We start from the raw sequence: 14,692 nt of genomic DNA on the forward strand, positions 1-14,692 counted from the left end.
TGTCATCTTTGTGCCACAACCATCAACAAATGGAATTGCAGTCATTATTGACTATGTTTACATGGATACCAGAAAGCTGCTTATTGCAAAAAAGTGGCTTAATGTGAGAAAGCAGCAGTCCAGTTTACATGCACTGAATAAGCGGCATACTCTACTCCTGTATGCGGCTCGTCAGTAAGCTGCTTTCTCCACAGCAACGTAATTTCCCAGCTATGCTTGTGTAAATAACAAGCATGGTATCTGAGGAAGATTTCACTATTTTTTTCTCCATTGTATGGCTTTAATTCCAGATATTCCAGAGCTGTTGCTGTGTTTGTAACCGTAACTTTCTATTTCAATCTGCAGCGGAATTGCACTTCAATCGTGGGGTTTCCCTCTTACATAAAACTTTCAGGAGTGAATACTGTATTTTCAGATGTATTGCTTTCTTTTAAGATCATGATTTACAAATGTTCCCAATTAAACATGTCTTTGTTGTTTGGCTGCATTAATCTGGTAATCTCAAAATTACACTGCAATTTGCCTAATATTTAGTGATTAGCTAATGATGGGTTAGCTTGCAGATGTGGACAAACTGGAGTAAAAATCTATTTTGATATTTATCTGGCCTGTACAATTATATGGCCTGTGCATTCTCTCTCTCTCTCTCTCTCTCTCTCTCTCTCTCTCTCTCTCTCTCTCTCTCTCTCTCTCTCTCTCTCTCTTTCTTCCTATTTGAAGTTCTGACCAGTTTAGGGTGGTTGGTGGTCTGACAATTGTTTCCCTTTAAAAAAGATGTGTGCTGAAATAAAATATAAAGAAAGCAAAAGAGAAAGAAAGCTAGAGAGAGAGACATATAAAGGATAAGCCTGTACAACCATTGCCAACGAATCATATCAACGTCACACTAGTGAAAATATTATAAACCATCTGGCAGATCAGTAAGGCTTATCTAAGACTCATCACTGTCTTTCAGGGTTGAAATACATCCAAAGTTTTGTGGTGGTTGATTCAACTTTATACTTATAACAAATCAAAGTATTAGACATTGATAGAACATTGATAAAATGTGAAGCATTCAAAATGTAACTGACAGCGATGGTATCATCATAATATTTGCATACTGAATTATGATTGGTCTTGTCATTCTTGCATGTATTTATTCTGTAAAGATGGTGCTACGTTGTTTATTTTTCATACAGTTACAGAAATCAAGACACCGAGTGCCATGAATGTCATGAGAACAACAAAGCAGCTCTGATACAGCGTTTCATTTATGCAGAATCAGTGCTTATACCTAAACTTACCTAAAACTATAAAACTATTCTTTTGCTGCCTTACAAGCACTGGCATTTCCCTCTGTAAAGGCAAATCTAGTGGTACGTGGTATATAATGACTATATCATAAACTGTCACAGAAATCCGACACTTGGAAAATAGATTTAGATTACCTAAATTTAGGTTACAGTTTCTCCAACAGAGAGATTTGCAGATGAAAGTGGCAAGTCATACCACTGTGGCTCATGATCAGAATGTAATGAGCAGATGAAGTGACCTATCACAGACACATCACTAATGAGTGTAATTTGGATTTGTAGACCATGTCGTCGTAGTGGGGCATTAATGCACCTGCCTCTGCAGCTGCTGGTCTCTGCCCCAGCAATGATAGTGTGTGATAGTGTATGTGTGCAATCACATCATTATCACTAACAGGTGTGTGTGTGTATGTGTGTGTGTGCAGCTCATTATTGTGGCATGTGTCCCAACACCAGGCATATTTAACATTGAATTAACACCTAGTTAACATAATTACGCCTTGTTCGCACAGTGACGCCAGTGTGTCTCTTGTCCCACTCCTCTCTCTCTCTAACTTTGAGATTTTCCATATTAGTTCCCTCATGTTGGTCCAAACCCGTTTGACTTTCTTTTGTCATCTTTGTGTTTCAGAAATCGACTGAAATTGAAGTCGTTATTCTATTAAATTATTCAAAAACTTTAGTGTTCCTACATGAGGTTAAGTAAATTATAACAGATGAGCTATTCTGATGAGCTATTCCTTTAAAAAATTATTTTGAATCCTTATTCTTGAATGGAAGTGTACCTTTCTGTTTCTGGCATTCATAGAAGTATGTGAGATGTAGTTCCAGCAGAGCTCTGAGGCTGTCAGCATGCTGGAGATTTATCCTCCACTGTGAGCCCAGTCAGCAGGGATTCTATGTGATCCATTACCAGTTCTTGACTTTACATAGGGATTCACTCATGCGCACATGTGTTTGCTTTGGTAGCAGTTGCTGACCGGACTCTTTGCATTCAATGTCTTAAAGTAAAGCATATGTTCACCTTTTTAGAATGTGTGTGCTTATGCTGTCAGTCAAACCAAAGCCCTTTTTAAATCAAGTCAGTTTACTTGGCGGCCATCTTGGGAATGCCCCAGGGCAGCTATTTTCAAGTCATGCAAGTGCAGCTCCTACAGTAGCTACTTGAATGGGGGAAAGGGGGAAATCTCCAAAACTATTTTTAAAGTTTTGTTTCAATAACATATGTCAAATCAGCAATAAAACATGACTAAAGAGGCTTTTAAGGATAGCTTCTTTAGCACAAATCACAAAGAATAAAACTTTACACATGCACGTTTAAAGGCTCAGACACATTCACTCTTGCACAGCAAAATGTCACAGGTGAGATACTGTCATCTCAATGGGAATACGTGCAATCAGGAATTTCGATGTATATCGAGTGCCAAAAAATGTCCCTAGGCAAATATTGTTGAACTTTGACACGTGAATAGCAAATGTGTGTTTACAATCTGGCCATGACTTCTATGCCTGCAAAATTTCCAGTTACAGTAATGTTGCCTATGGGTAATGCTACTTGGAAGGGCCTGGGAAGCTGCTACGTCAGAGTTGGGCATTCGTAATTACAACATGTCACACATTCAAGTCGGAAACAAAATAGGGCAAAGCCAAACTAAAAGAAATACACAATAAACAATAAAAAGACAAAAGCTCTTTTTTCGTTGTGCCAATGAATAAGCATAAGGGAATACACCTGCTTCACCTTTGCACAACCTAAATGATTCATTAACGCATGGAATATAACAATTGATGAATTAATTTTCATAAACTAAGAAACCGCGATGGGTGAGTCATTAGATTTACATTACTTGACCATATGATCTATCATATAAAACAAATCAATGTTGTTGAAATAAAACCCTGATATTGAAATAATTTTTAAATCATTTCTTTTCATCATCTTTCATATCGACACGCCCATTCTAACATAAAAAGTCAGCAACACTCACTGTTTCTCACTGGTAATTACGACTTATTTGACTTGTAAGAATTTGAACTACCCAACTCGTTCGATTTCATATGAGTTTCACAACAGCCAATCCGGTAAATCTCCTTCTTCTCCTTCTAAAATGCAACAATTACATTTTTACATCATACATAACATACTCTTTCCACTTTAAATCATGCTTTGGAAATCTACTCTATAGTTAGGTTAAGATGTGTGTTTTGGTTAAGGGCATAAAATTATAAACCATGTTCATAATGTCTGATACACTGAACTTCCGCATAACACATCCAGGGATTTGCACGTTTACAATTCAAACAAAACTTTTAAGTTTTCATACGAATTAGCCATCTCGGACGAATTCGTACAACTTATCTTGAGATCAGGTTGGTCATTCATGAATCGTAAAGACCAGAAGATCCCTTTACCAATAAGCTGATTGACTCTTAATTGAAGGCGGGACTTCCTTTCCTACAGCCACCTATTCATTTTACACTATTGTCCTGTTCCTCCTCGTATTGTCACTGGTCAGACACGCACACTTATGAGAGAGGAATAGACCAATGCCATACATTCCTGGAGCAGTGTACACCTTTATTCTGACTCCTGTACTCCACCAGTCCCATTGTTTATTGTGCTCGGTAGTGAACTGATGAAAATATCCCTGGACTGACTCACAAGGGGCCATTGTGAGGCGAGCATCACTAACTCTAGACCTGTCAACACTTGCCCATATTGTGTTGCTGCACTGTAATAAAATTCCCTTTGTACAGTAACAAGTCTGTAATCTTGGTGTATTAGAGGCAGGTTTACCTGCACACTCTCGAACACACACAGAGTGCTAATAACAACATGACTGTCGGTTCAATTTCACATACTTGCTGTGTGTTTTGTCATATCTTTCACAAAAGTTAATTGAAGCCAAACAACTGAACTGAAACTGGATTTACCAAAAATGTTTAGAATCAGCAACTACTATGGCATGTTTTTGGGACATTTATCTCAGTAATGCCATGGTGCTCTTTTAAATACTTTGAGTACCATGTAAATACCATAGTACATGAGTGAACCTTCAGAACCATACTATATATCAAGCTTGGTTAACCATTTGAAGTCATCTCTGTACCATGGTTTCTTTTTGTAAGGGTTTTATTGTCCATTTAAAAGTACATTTTCTCTTGTTTTTCTGTCTGCAGGGGCCGAGATTCCTCCAGATCCAAAAGTGGTGGCTGCCTCCAGTTGGAACATGTCCAGGGGAGCTGAAAGAGGTGAGTTTGAGCCTGATTCTGTTCTGCCACTGAGGGACACTATTAGGTCTACAGTAATGTGACAGATAGGCAGTGATTGCTGGATGTTTTGTCTGGAGATGAATGTTGGCTTTGATTGCCAAAGCAGACAGGATTACTAGCAGGAACATGTGAGCTGTAAGATGGCAACGGTTTAAAAAGGGGCTGGTTATGTGTCTTATGTCATTATGATTCTTTGTCTGGGACACTGTGCCCTAATTTGAGGGTTTCCATACACATTGGAAATCTAGATCTGTTGCGTCCGTGATATCATTTCATATGCAAGTTGGAACAAAAGTGAGGAGAGTTAACACAAGTATTTTCCACAGAATCACTTAACAATTCATAGTGCCAGTGTATAATACATTCAAATAAAAATCTAAATAGCATTTTCTTTGTATATTTTAGAATGTGTGTTAGCTTGGAACCCATATACGTATATGCTGGTTTACTCCTTAAAGTAGACAAAATCAACCTTTAGCAGAAATACACATTTTTAATTATTTTTGCTCTGGAAAATTGACAAAAATAATGATGATTTTTTTTTGTCCAGTCAAATGCTGTCTTTATGAGAATTCCTTCCCACTAACGCTTACTGCAACCAACTAGCAAATAGTAACTTTTGGCTATTTAAAAAAAGGACGGCCCCCTTTTTTAATTTTTTGTTTCAATACATGACACAGGACACATTGCACAGGAAATTGACATTTAGCCTCCAAAAGGTAATGTACCCTTAAATGAACCCCATATTGACAAATATTTTGGCATCAATTCTATAATGATCACCTTCCACTCAAGTGCTACTTATAGTGAGCAATCACTGAGACACAGGTTCTGGTCCCATGGAAACCAGGAAGTAATCACATTCACATAAAAAATGCTGAGTGCAATTCAGAGGTGGCATTTTCACTCAAGAAAATGTCCTTTTTACTCCACTGACAGGTAAGCCCAAAGTATACTTCGGTTTTGACACAAACGTTCAGTGTCTGCGTAAAGTCGAACGCAAGCCTGCCAAAGTATACTTCATTTGACTATGCTCGCATTCACAGGCAGTTGTCGCATACGACGCATATGAGATATTTCTCATCAGGAGTGTAGTGAATTGAAGCAGAAGAAAACTAAGAGAAATTAAACAGTTCAATGCAGAATGACTTAAATCCAGAATCGACACTGCTATTCCTCTGAGCTATAAAGAAATTCGGACTGGTGCCAACAAAACCGAGTTTGTTGCATCCGGCAAATCTTAACTGTGGGGAAAGCACAGTGAAACTCCTCAGTCTTTGATGTTAAACAGATAAACCCCCAACTCATCACATGACTGATAAGTAGAGGGACTGTTCTATGACCGACATGGAAACCTCCATTGTTCTTCAATATAATCAATTCTCTACACTTAAAATTATTATACTAATCACGAGGCAGGTTTCCAGCTCACCAGCTCACATGAAGCTTAATTTATGAACATTTGAGATGGACTTTGGACTTTCTTATTTTACTACTATTAAAATACACATCCATATGTAGGAATATGCTTAAAAATGGACAAATGTATTCTATGCAGATGATAACCCCGACAATTATGTTTCTTATAGCGTGTAATGTATTATTTATATAATGACATTTTATCATGCATTATAACTGAATTATAACTATAATTTAATAAGAAAGTACAAGTGTTTGGTATGTCATTTATTGTCTTTTAAATTCCAGAGTGATGGTGTGAAGTATTTTTGGTTTATTTGCAGTTGTTGTTCTCTTTTGAAATTCATGATTAAAATGTTAAAATGCTTTTTGAGCGGGAAACTCACAAACCTTAGAACAATAGGCCATAAATTAATTATTTTGAGGGGAAGACAGCAATGACCATGTGACCTTGGTGTTCAAGACACCTTTGGGATGCGGCCAACCTCAAATAAACAAAACCTCCCCACCTAGGACGAATGCTGTCTGTTAATCATTCCACTTGCACTCCCTTGCGGGAGGCCTAGTATCCAGGGCTCCACCTGTTTATTCTGTCACCTATCCAGCATCCACGATCTTCAACAGAATTCCAAACATTGATGCAAAAAAGGCTTTCTACGGACCCAGCCAAAGAACCAAGGCAGCACAACGCAATGCAGCTTACACAAGGACAAACCAACAAAACTTCGCTGAAAGTGCTGGTGTTTTATTAGATAAATGGGTATTCTAATCTAAATCGAGGCATACTATATTAAGTAATGATGGTTCTCATGGCATGGTCTATAGACTCCTGGTCAAATCCTATCGGTCCCTAGAAATCTGTTGATCCTAAAAATCTTATTTTATACATATATCAAATATAAAGTTTATACTTTGGGCTTTAGGTTTAGGGTTGTGGTTTGGGTAAGAGGGTAGAGTTAATAAAATCTGTTGAAACTAAACAACAAAAAATGTACATCATTTATAATTTGCAAACTAAAAATAAAATAGATTTTGGCACCACTCTGTGAACATTTTACCTGGAAACTGGAGCTCACGTGTGATCTAAATGCAGCTTTTATTAATAAAAATAGGGAAAACTCGGGACAAAGAAAACCAAAGGAAACCTAGCACAGGGCATGCAAGAACTAACAAAAGATACAGGGAAACTAAGGGCTTAAATGCACAAAGGAACAAACAAGGGAATGAGGAACACCTGGGGAGACAATCAGGGAAGGAGAAACTAATCAGGGGAAAACCAATCATAAAAAGAAACTACAAAGGACTACAAAAACCAACCGGGTCAGGGAGCCTGGGAGGAGGCCACAGGACAGGAATAGGATCAGGGGGCCTGGGAGGAGGCCACAGGACAGGGGCCGGGTCAGGAGGCCTGGGAGGAGGCCACAGGACAGGGGCCGGGTCAGGAGGCCTGGGAGGAGGCCACAGGACAGGGGCCGGGTCAGGAGGCCTGGGAAGAGGCCACAAGACGGGGACTGGGTCAGGGGGCCTTGGAGGAGGCCACAGGATGGGAACAGGGTCAGGGGGCCTGGGAGGAGGCCACAGGACAGGGGCCAGGTCAGGAGGCCTGGGAGGAGGCTACAAGACAGGGACTGGGTCAGGGGGCCTGGGAGGAGGCCACAGGATGGGAAGAGGGTCAGGGGGCCTGGGAGGAGGCCACAGGACAGGGGCCTGGTCAGGAGGCCTGGGAGGAGGCCACAGGATGGGAACAGGTTCAGGGGGCCTGGGAGGAGGCCACAAGACGGGGACAGGGTCAGGGGGCCTGGGAGGAGGCCACAGGATGGGAACAGGGTCAGGGGACCTGAGAGGAGGCCACAGGACAGGGACTGGGTCAGGGGGCCTGGGAGAAGGCCACAGGACAGGGACTGGGTCAGGAGGCCTGGGAGGAGGCCACAGGACAGGGGCCGGGTGAGGAGGCCTGGGAGGAGGCCACAAGACGGGGACTGGGTCAGGGGGCCTGGGAGGAGGCCACAGGATGGGAACAGGGTCAGGAGGCCTGGGAGGAGGCCACAGGATGGGAACAGGGTCAGGGGCCCTGGGAGGAGGCCACAGGACATGGACTGGGTCAGGAGGCTTGGGAGGCTCAGGAGGTGGAGCCATGGAAGGCGGAGCTGTGGAAGGCTCAGGGGGAGGAGCCATGTAAAGCCGGGGGAAGAGAGCCATGGAAGGCAGTGCTGTGGAATGCGGAGCCCTGGGAGGCCCGGAAGACGGAGCCATGGAAGGCGGAGCTGTGGAAGGTGGAGCCCTGGGAGGCCCGGAAGATGGAGCATAGGAAGGCGGAGCTGTGGAAGGCTCTGGTGTTGGAGCCATGGAAAGCTCTGGGGGCAGAGCCCTGGAAAGCGCTGGGGGCAGAGCCGTGGAAAGCGCTGGGGGCAGAGCCGTGGAATGCAGATTCATGGAAGGCTGTGTGGGCGGAGTGGTGGAAGGCCCGGGAGATGGAGCCATGGAATGCGGAGCTGTGGAAGGCTCAGGGGGAGGAGCCATGTAAAGCCCGGGGAAGAGAGCCATGGAAGGCAGTGCTGTGGAAGGCGGAGCCCTGGGAGGCCCGGGAGACGGAGCCATGGAAGGCGGAGCTGTGGAAAGCTCAGGGGGCGGAGCCCTGGGAGGCGGAGCCCTGATAGACTCGGGAGGCGGAGCGCTGGGAGGTGGAGCGCTGGGAGGCTCGGGTGGCGGAGCCCTGGAATGTGGAGCCCTGGGACGCTCGGGATGCAGAGCCCTGGAAGGCGGAGGCACGGGAGGCGGAGCCCTGGGGGACTCGGGAGGCGGAGCCCTGGGAGGCAGAGGCTTGGTGGGCGGAGCCCTGGGAGGTGGAGCCCTGGAAGGCTCGGGAGGCAGAGCCCTTGGTAGGCGGAGCCCTGGGAGGCTCGGGAGGCGGAGCCCTGGGAGGCGGAGTCTTGGTTGGCGGAGCCCTGGGAGGCTCGGGAAGCGGAGCTCTGGGAGGCGGAGCCCTAGGAGGCTCGGGAGGCGGAGCCCTTGGAGACTCTGGAGGCGCTGGCTCTGGGACGGTCGAGGCTACAGGCGCTGGCTCGCTGACCGTGGCAGGCATGGGCTCTGGCTTGCTGAGCGTGGCAGGCGTGGGCTCTGGCTCGCTGACCGTGGCAGGCGGAGACTGGGGAGCAGAAGCCTTTCCTCTTCTCTTCCTCCTCGGGCGGACGAAGCTGGCAACGCTGGCTCTGGGAAGGACGAGACTTCCAGCTCGATGGCCGTGGCAGGCGTGGGCGTTGGCCGTGGCAGGCGTGGCCGTTGGCTCGTTGGCCGTGGCAGGCATTGGCTCGAAGAGAGTACCCTCAGGAGCAAACCTCTCCAAAATCATATCCACGTATGCCATCCAAGTGTACTCACCAGTCTCCGGCAACTCCTCCCATCCTTGGGCAAGGAGGCCGATCTGGTAGATGGACTTGAGGTGTTGGTCCGCATATCCAGTGCATCTGGCAGGGAGGAAGATTACTGCTAGATCCATTTGAGATAAGTTCTTCTGTGACGAAGGCAGGCAGAGAATGTGGATCTAAATTCAGCTTTTATTAATAAAAACAGGGAAAACTCAGGACAAAGAAAACCAAAGGAAACCTAGCACAGGGCATGGTAACACATGCAAGAACTAACAAAGGATATAGGGAAACTAAGGGCTTAAATGCACAAAGGAACAAACAAGGGAATGAGGAACACCTGGGGAGACAATCAGGGAAGGAGAAACTAATCAGGGGAAAACCAATCATAAAAAGAAACTACAAAGGACTACAAAAACCAAACAGGAAACAGGAACTAATCTAAACTTCAACATAAAAGCACAAAAACAAAAGACAACAGTGAACATGACACCTATACATTTAATTACACTTCCAGCTTCAGCCACTGGGGGCAGTGATTTGAATTTTGGCAAGCACAGACCGATTTCAGCTGAAGAAATTTTCACCTATAGTCACTGAATTCACAGTGTGATATGTCTGTTCAATAGAAATTTCATAAACACAGGAAAGACAGCTGCGCTCTACAGATGATTTCATGTGGCCTTTAACGTTTATCTTTCTCTCATAAACACACACACTTACAACCACATCATATCAGTACACAGCTCCATTCCAAGCCTTCTCCTTTCTCTGTTATTCTTTTATTTGTAATATAATTTATGTGTTTTTCCTGTCTTGAAGCAAATTTTGTAGTGATTAAACTATAATCTAAGAGAATTGGGGTCATTAAATCCGCTTTCTGATTTTTCTAAATTATCCTAATTGTTTTGGGATAAATATTCAGATCTCTGTCGGATTTGTTGCTTGGTGCTGGAATACAGTTGTCAACACAAAAAGATCTTCCTTACTGATCTCTGCATTCCTGTCCTCAGAAGTCTTTCCATTGACCAGCAGTTGGCTTATGCTTTAGGGTAGAAGCAGAGGAAAGGTTTAAAGAAACAAAAGACTTCAAAGTAATTGATATCTGATAGATACATTGTTTATCTTATTCTTGTCCTATCACCATTCCTAAGGCATCCCTATTACTATTGCTCATACGTATTAAACTTCAGCATGTATGTTAACTTGTCCTTGCACTTTTTCAAATCGCATGGTCTGTTAAAGAGTGGTGCTGTCACAGTAAACACAAGAGAAGATCCAAACGCAGAGGAACAGTTCACATTAGTTTATTAACAGTTGAATATACATCAACACAAGTGCAAGAGTCAAGAGTGCTTGGAACTTAGACCGGCACAAACTGCAGTGGGCAAAGTACTAGAGAGAAATCCAGATGACCAGGGCACCCTTAGGATTGGAGAGTCAGTAACAGGACCAAAGGCAAGGAGACTGATTTCAGTCATCCACCGGAGCTTCAGATTCAGGAAGGCACACAGCCACTAACCGAGAAACAGAAGATACACGCACAGGACCGATAATCTTTTGGTTGTCAGTTTGACATGAAGCCTTGTTCTTCATAGGACTATCTATCCTTATATAGAGAATGTTTTCTTTTTATTATTATTATTTGTTTTTAAGGCCTATTTTTACTTTATTTTTTTAATATTTTTGTGTTTGTGTATTTGATTATCAATTAACCAACCTACAGCATTTATAGTCCACAAAAACTAGGCAAAACCTATGGTATTACTAACGGGATAATTCAGTTAACAGTGGCACTGTTTCCATCTGGCTCGAGTTCATAACCACATCCTTAAATCATTACAAGGAAGTGGACATGTCCAAAAGATTAGACTCATCAGTCAGATGCATTGTGGGTCAGAACTTATCCCCATGTGGTTGTATCCTTCCATTTACTGGACAGCCAAAATTGTATATTGTTTTAAGAGAGCTGATGTTTGGATGGAGGAAATTAAGATGGAGGGATAAAAAAGAGATCCACCAAGGGAAGGAAGGTATCTTTTCCCCAGCCACCCCCAGACCAAACATGTCTGGAATGAGAGAAAGAGAGAAGGGAGTGGAAGGAAGTGTGAATGGACAAGAGGAAGGATTAAAGGAAGGGTAAATGTATAGTGTGTATGTTAGTCACTTGGCACTCAGACCTCAGGTATCTGAGTTTCAGATTATGTTCAGTGCAGATTTTGGCTATGAGAAACGACTCAGGACTAGGGTTACCAATTGTTTCGTATAATTCAGTATTGTCCCGTATTTAAGGGAATGAAATTGTGCTCCATATGAATTTCATTCAGAACACCATTTATTCTGTATTTTAGCGTCTCACTTCCAAACTGCTCTGAATGTTTCACAAACCGAGAGAATTGGACCTGAAACACACACATTTAGCGTGAGATATCGGTTGTTGCTATCTTACATGGATGCCAGACTTGACAGAAACGGCCAGGGGAAAGATCAATGTCAATCAGTGCATGTTTTCTGACATGTTTTCTGTCAGAAGCAGGAGAATTTTGTCAATCATAGCATTAGAGTGCATGATAATTGTTTCTTACTGTTGTGATTCCAAAACACTATTAAACGCACCTATACATGACATTACATTGCATTGCATATGTCAGTGCTCGTTCTTGGAGTCTCAGCTACATGACAGTGAGAAACAGCAACATTTTTAGGAAATTTACTTTTAGTCATTTAGCAGACACTTTAATCCAAAGTGACTTACAAATGAGGAACAGCGAAAGCAATTTATCGTACAAAAGTCAACGATATCTGCATTATCGCACTGCCAAGTTCTCAATGTGGCTGGAGCAATATAGAAGCTAGCATGTTCTCTTATTTCTTTTTTTATATTGTTAAATATTAAGAAGGTGCATTTAGTGTGGATTAAGTGCTCTCTCAACAGATTGTGAGGAGGTTGGAACTCATTCCATCTCTGAGGAACAGAGAAAGTTATTGAGCATCAAATAGACTTTGTGCCTGTATGCGACAATACCACCAGGCATCACTCTTTCATTGACCACAGAGAGTGAGTTGGGACATAGAGCTGGAGGAGTGAATTTAAGTATGAGGGTGCTGTTTAACAGGCTATCCAGAGTCAGAGCTTTGAATTACAGGTTACAGTTACAGCAATTACAGCTACAGGTTACCAGCTACAGGTTACCACAAAATAAGAGTGGGGTGACATGAGCCCTCTTTGGCTGATTGAAGACCAGACACGTTGCTTCATTCTGGATCATCTGCAGTGACTTAATCGTGCTAGCTGGGAGGCAGCCAACCGAGCATTACAGTAGTCCTGTCTTGAGCTGGCCAGAGCTTGTACCAGGAGCTGTGCAGCATTTAGTACAAAAGTGCAGAACAGTACATGCTCATTTAAAATGTTTCATTTAATTTGTTATATTTCCCTTCGTACAAACACTAAACGCATTTTTGCGTCTATACTCTCTGTTTTTCAATTGTTTGTTTTTTTGCGTAGACCTTTTTAACCCTTTTGCAGCGTCTCGTGCAGGAGCCCAGATTAAAAAAAAGTTATGTATTTAGAGTTGGAATGTCCCATATTTGGTTGGTAGAAAGTTGGCAATCCTACTTAGGACCCAATGGACTGCATGGTAAATATATGGTGTGCTGTGAAATTGCAGTGACTTGCCTTTGCAACACTAATATACAGTTTCTAAGATTATTTCATGGCTCTCTGGAATACATGATTCTCATCACAGCCAATTCTGAGGTCAAATATTTTTGTATAATGACCCCTAAACTGTTTTTCCTGGCAACAGATTTCCTAAGCTGTGCTAGTTTTCTTTTTTTTTTTTCTTTTTTCATATCACTCTGTGGCCTCTTTGTTTTCAGATAATAAAGTAATTTCAACTCAGTATTTGATGTCAGTTTATTTACTTGTTTGGAAAGAAACCATGTAATAAAGACCCCTGCTTTTTATCTGGTTCTGATCACATTTTTAAGGTTTATTTTGCAATAATGATCTTACTTAAAAGGGATTCTTCACCCAAAAATAAACATTCTGTTATAATTGACTCACCCTTATGTCAAAGACTTGTGACTTTCTTTCATGGACACAAAAAGACATGGCATTGTGTTAGTCTCAGTCGCCATTCACTTTCTTTGCGTAATTTTTTCCATACAATAAAAACGAAAGGTGACTCAGTCTGTCATTCTGCCTAACATCTCTTCAGTTTCGTATCTCATATTCCAATTAATACCACTGAAATCCATCACCATATTCCTGGTAATTCTATATGTAGTTTGTTGAACACTGCTGTCAGGTGTAGTTCAAACAGTGGTGGAGTTTTTGAAAGGTGAATGGTAGTCAAAGGAATTCACCCCCACCACAGCTACTGCAATATTATGGATGTACCTGCACAGCTGTGGGCCCTGCGGCTTCTTACCCTGCCTGTAACCCTGGGGGGCCACACTCATGGCTCCCACTCAATATATTTTCTCGTCAAAGTCACATTCTTTGCATTTCACTAGGGCCTGACCTCCTTCTGAGAAGATGCCACTGAATATGAAGAGCGAGCGAGACCAGGGAGAACGAAACTGTTTACCCAAAATGTTAGTTAAGCTAAAATAGTTGACCATTACAAATACTATAAATTCGGACTGTGCTTAAGGGAATAGTTCACCCAAAATTAAAATTATGATATAATTTACTCACCCTTATGTTGTTCCAATATACACTTATACACACACTTATACATTTTTGTTTGAAAACACATTAAATTTGCTTCAATTGCACCTCTCATCTACACTAGAAAGGAATTTTCCTCCACCAAAAACATTTCCATTACTATTTACTTTGGAAAACGGTGACTTTAGGAAACTGAAAACAGGGTCTTAAACTAAACAGGTTATTGTGGATTTGGCCTTCATTTCTTCTGTTGGAAACAAAAGGAGAGATTTTGGAGAATGCCCAGGGTGCTCTTTTCCATACAATTAATATGAATGGGGACTGACTATATGAAGCTCTATAAATTACACACACACAAAAAAACACCATCAGTGTCAATATACTTGTGTGCAAAATATTTGGTATTTTGAATCCAGATTGAAATTTATAAGACTTCTATAAGTCTTCCCCTCCACTGTACTTCTCAAATCTCATTTGCGTTTGTGTTCATTAAGATTTGGCACATCATTATGAGTAACAGCACTTTTGATGCCAATGATATTCAGCGTCATTGGTTTGCATGTGTGTCGCAACCAATCACGACTGCCAAGTTTGAATATGCGGAAATGCAAATGACATTTGAGACATAAACTATTACTTTCATCAGTGATACAAACCAAAAATTTGCA

General features: G+C 42.2%; 1 protein-coding gene across 1 annotated transcript in view; it reads left to right on the forward strand.

The window, feature by feature from the left end:
* LOC127646714 (inactive tyrosine-protein kinase transmembrane receptor ROR1-like) overlaps positions 1–14,692 on the forward strand; it is a 197,118-nt gene that overhangs the window by 147,711 nt on the left and 34,715 nt on the right. The window contains exon 2 of the mRNA XM_052130544.1: positions 4,476–4,547. Coding sequence (XP_051986504.1) covers positions 4,476–4,547 — 72 coding nt within the window. The remainder of the gene's footprint in view (positions 1–4,475; positions 4,548–14,692) is intronic.

Source organism: Xyrauchen texanus, chromosome 7, assembly GCF_025860055.1.
Source record: "Xyrauchen texanus isolate HMW12.3.18 chromosome 7, RBS_HiC_50CHRs, whole genome shotgun sequence".
Classification (NCBI taxonomy): domain Eukaryota; kingdom Metazoa; phylum Chordata; class Actinopteri; order Cypriniformes; family Catostomidae; genus Xyrauchen; species Xyrauchen texanus.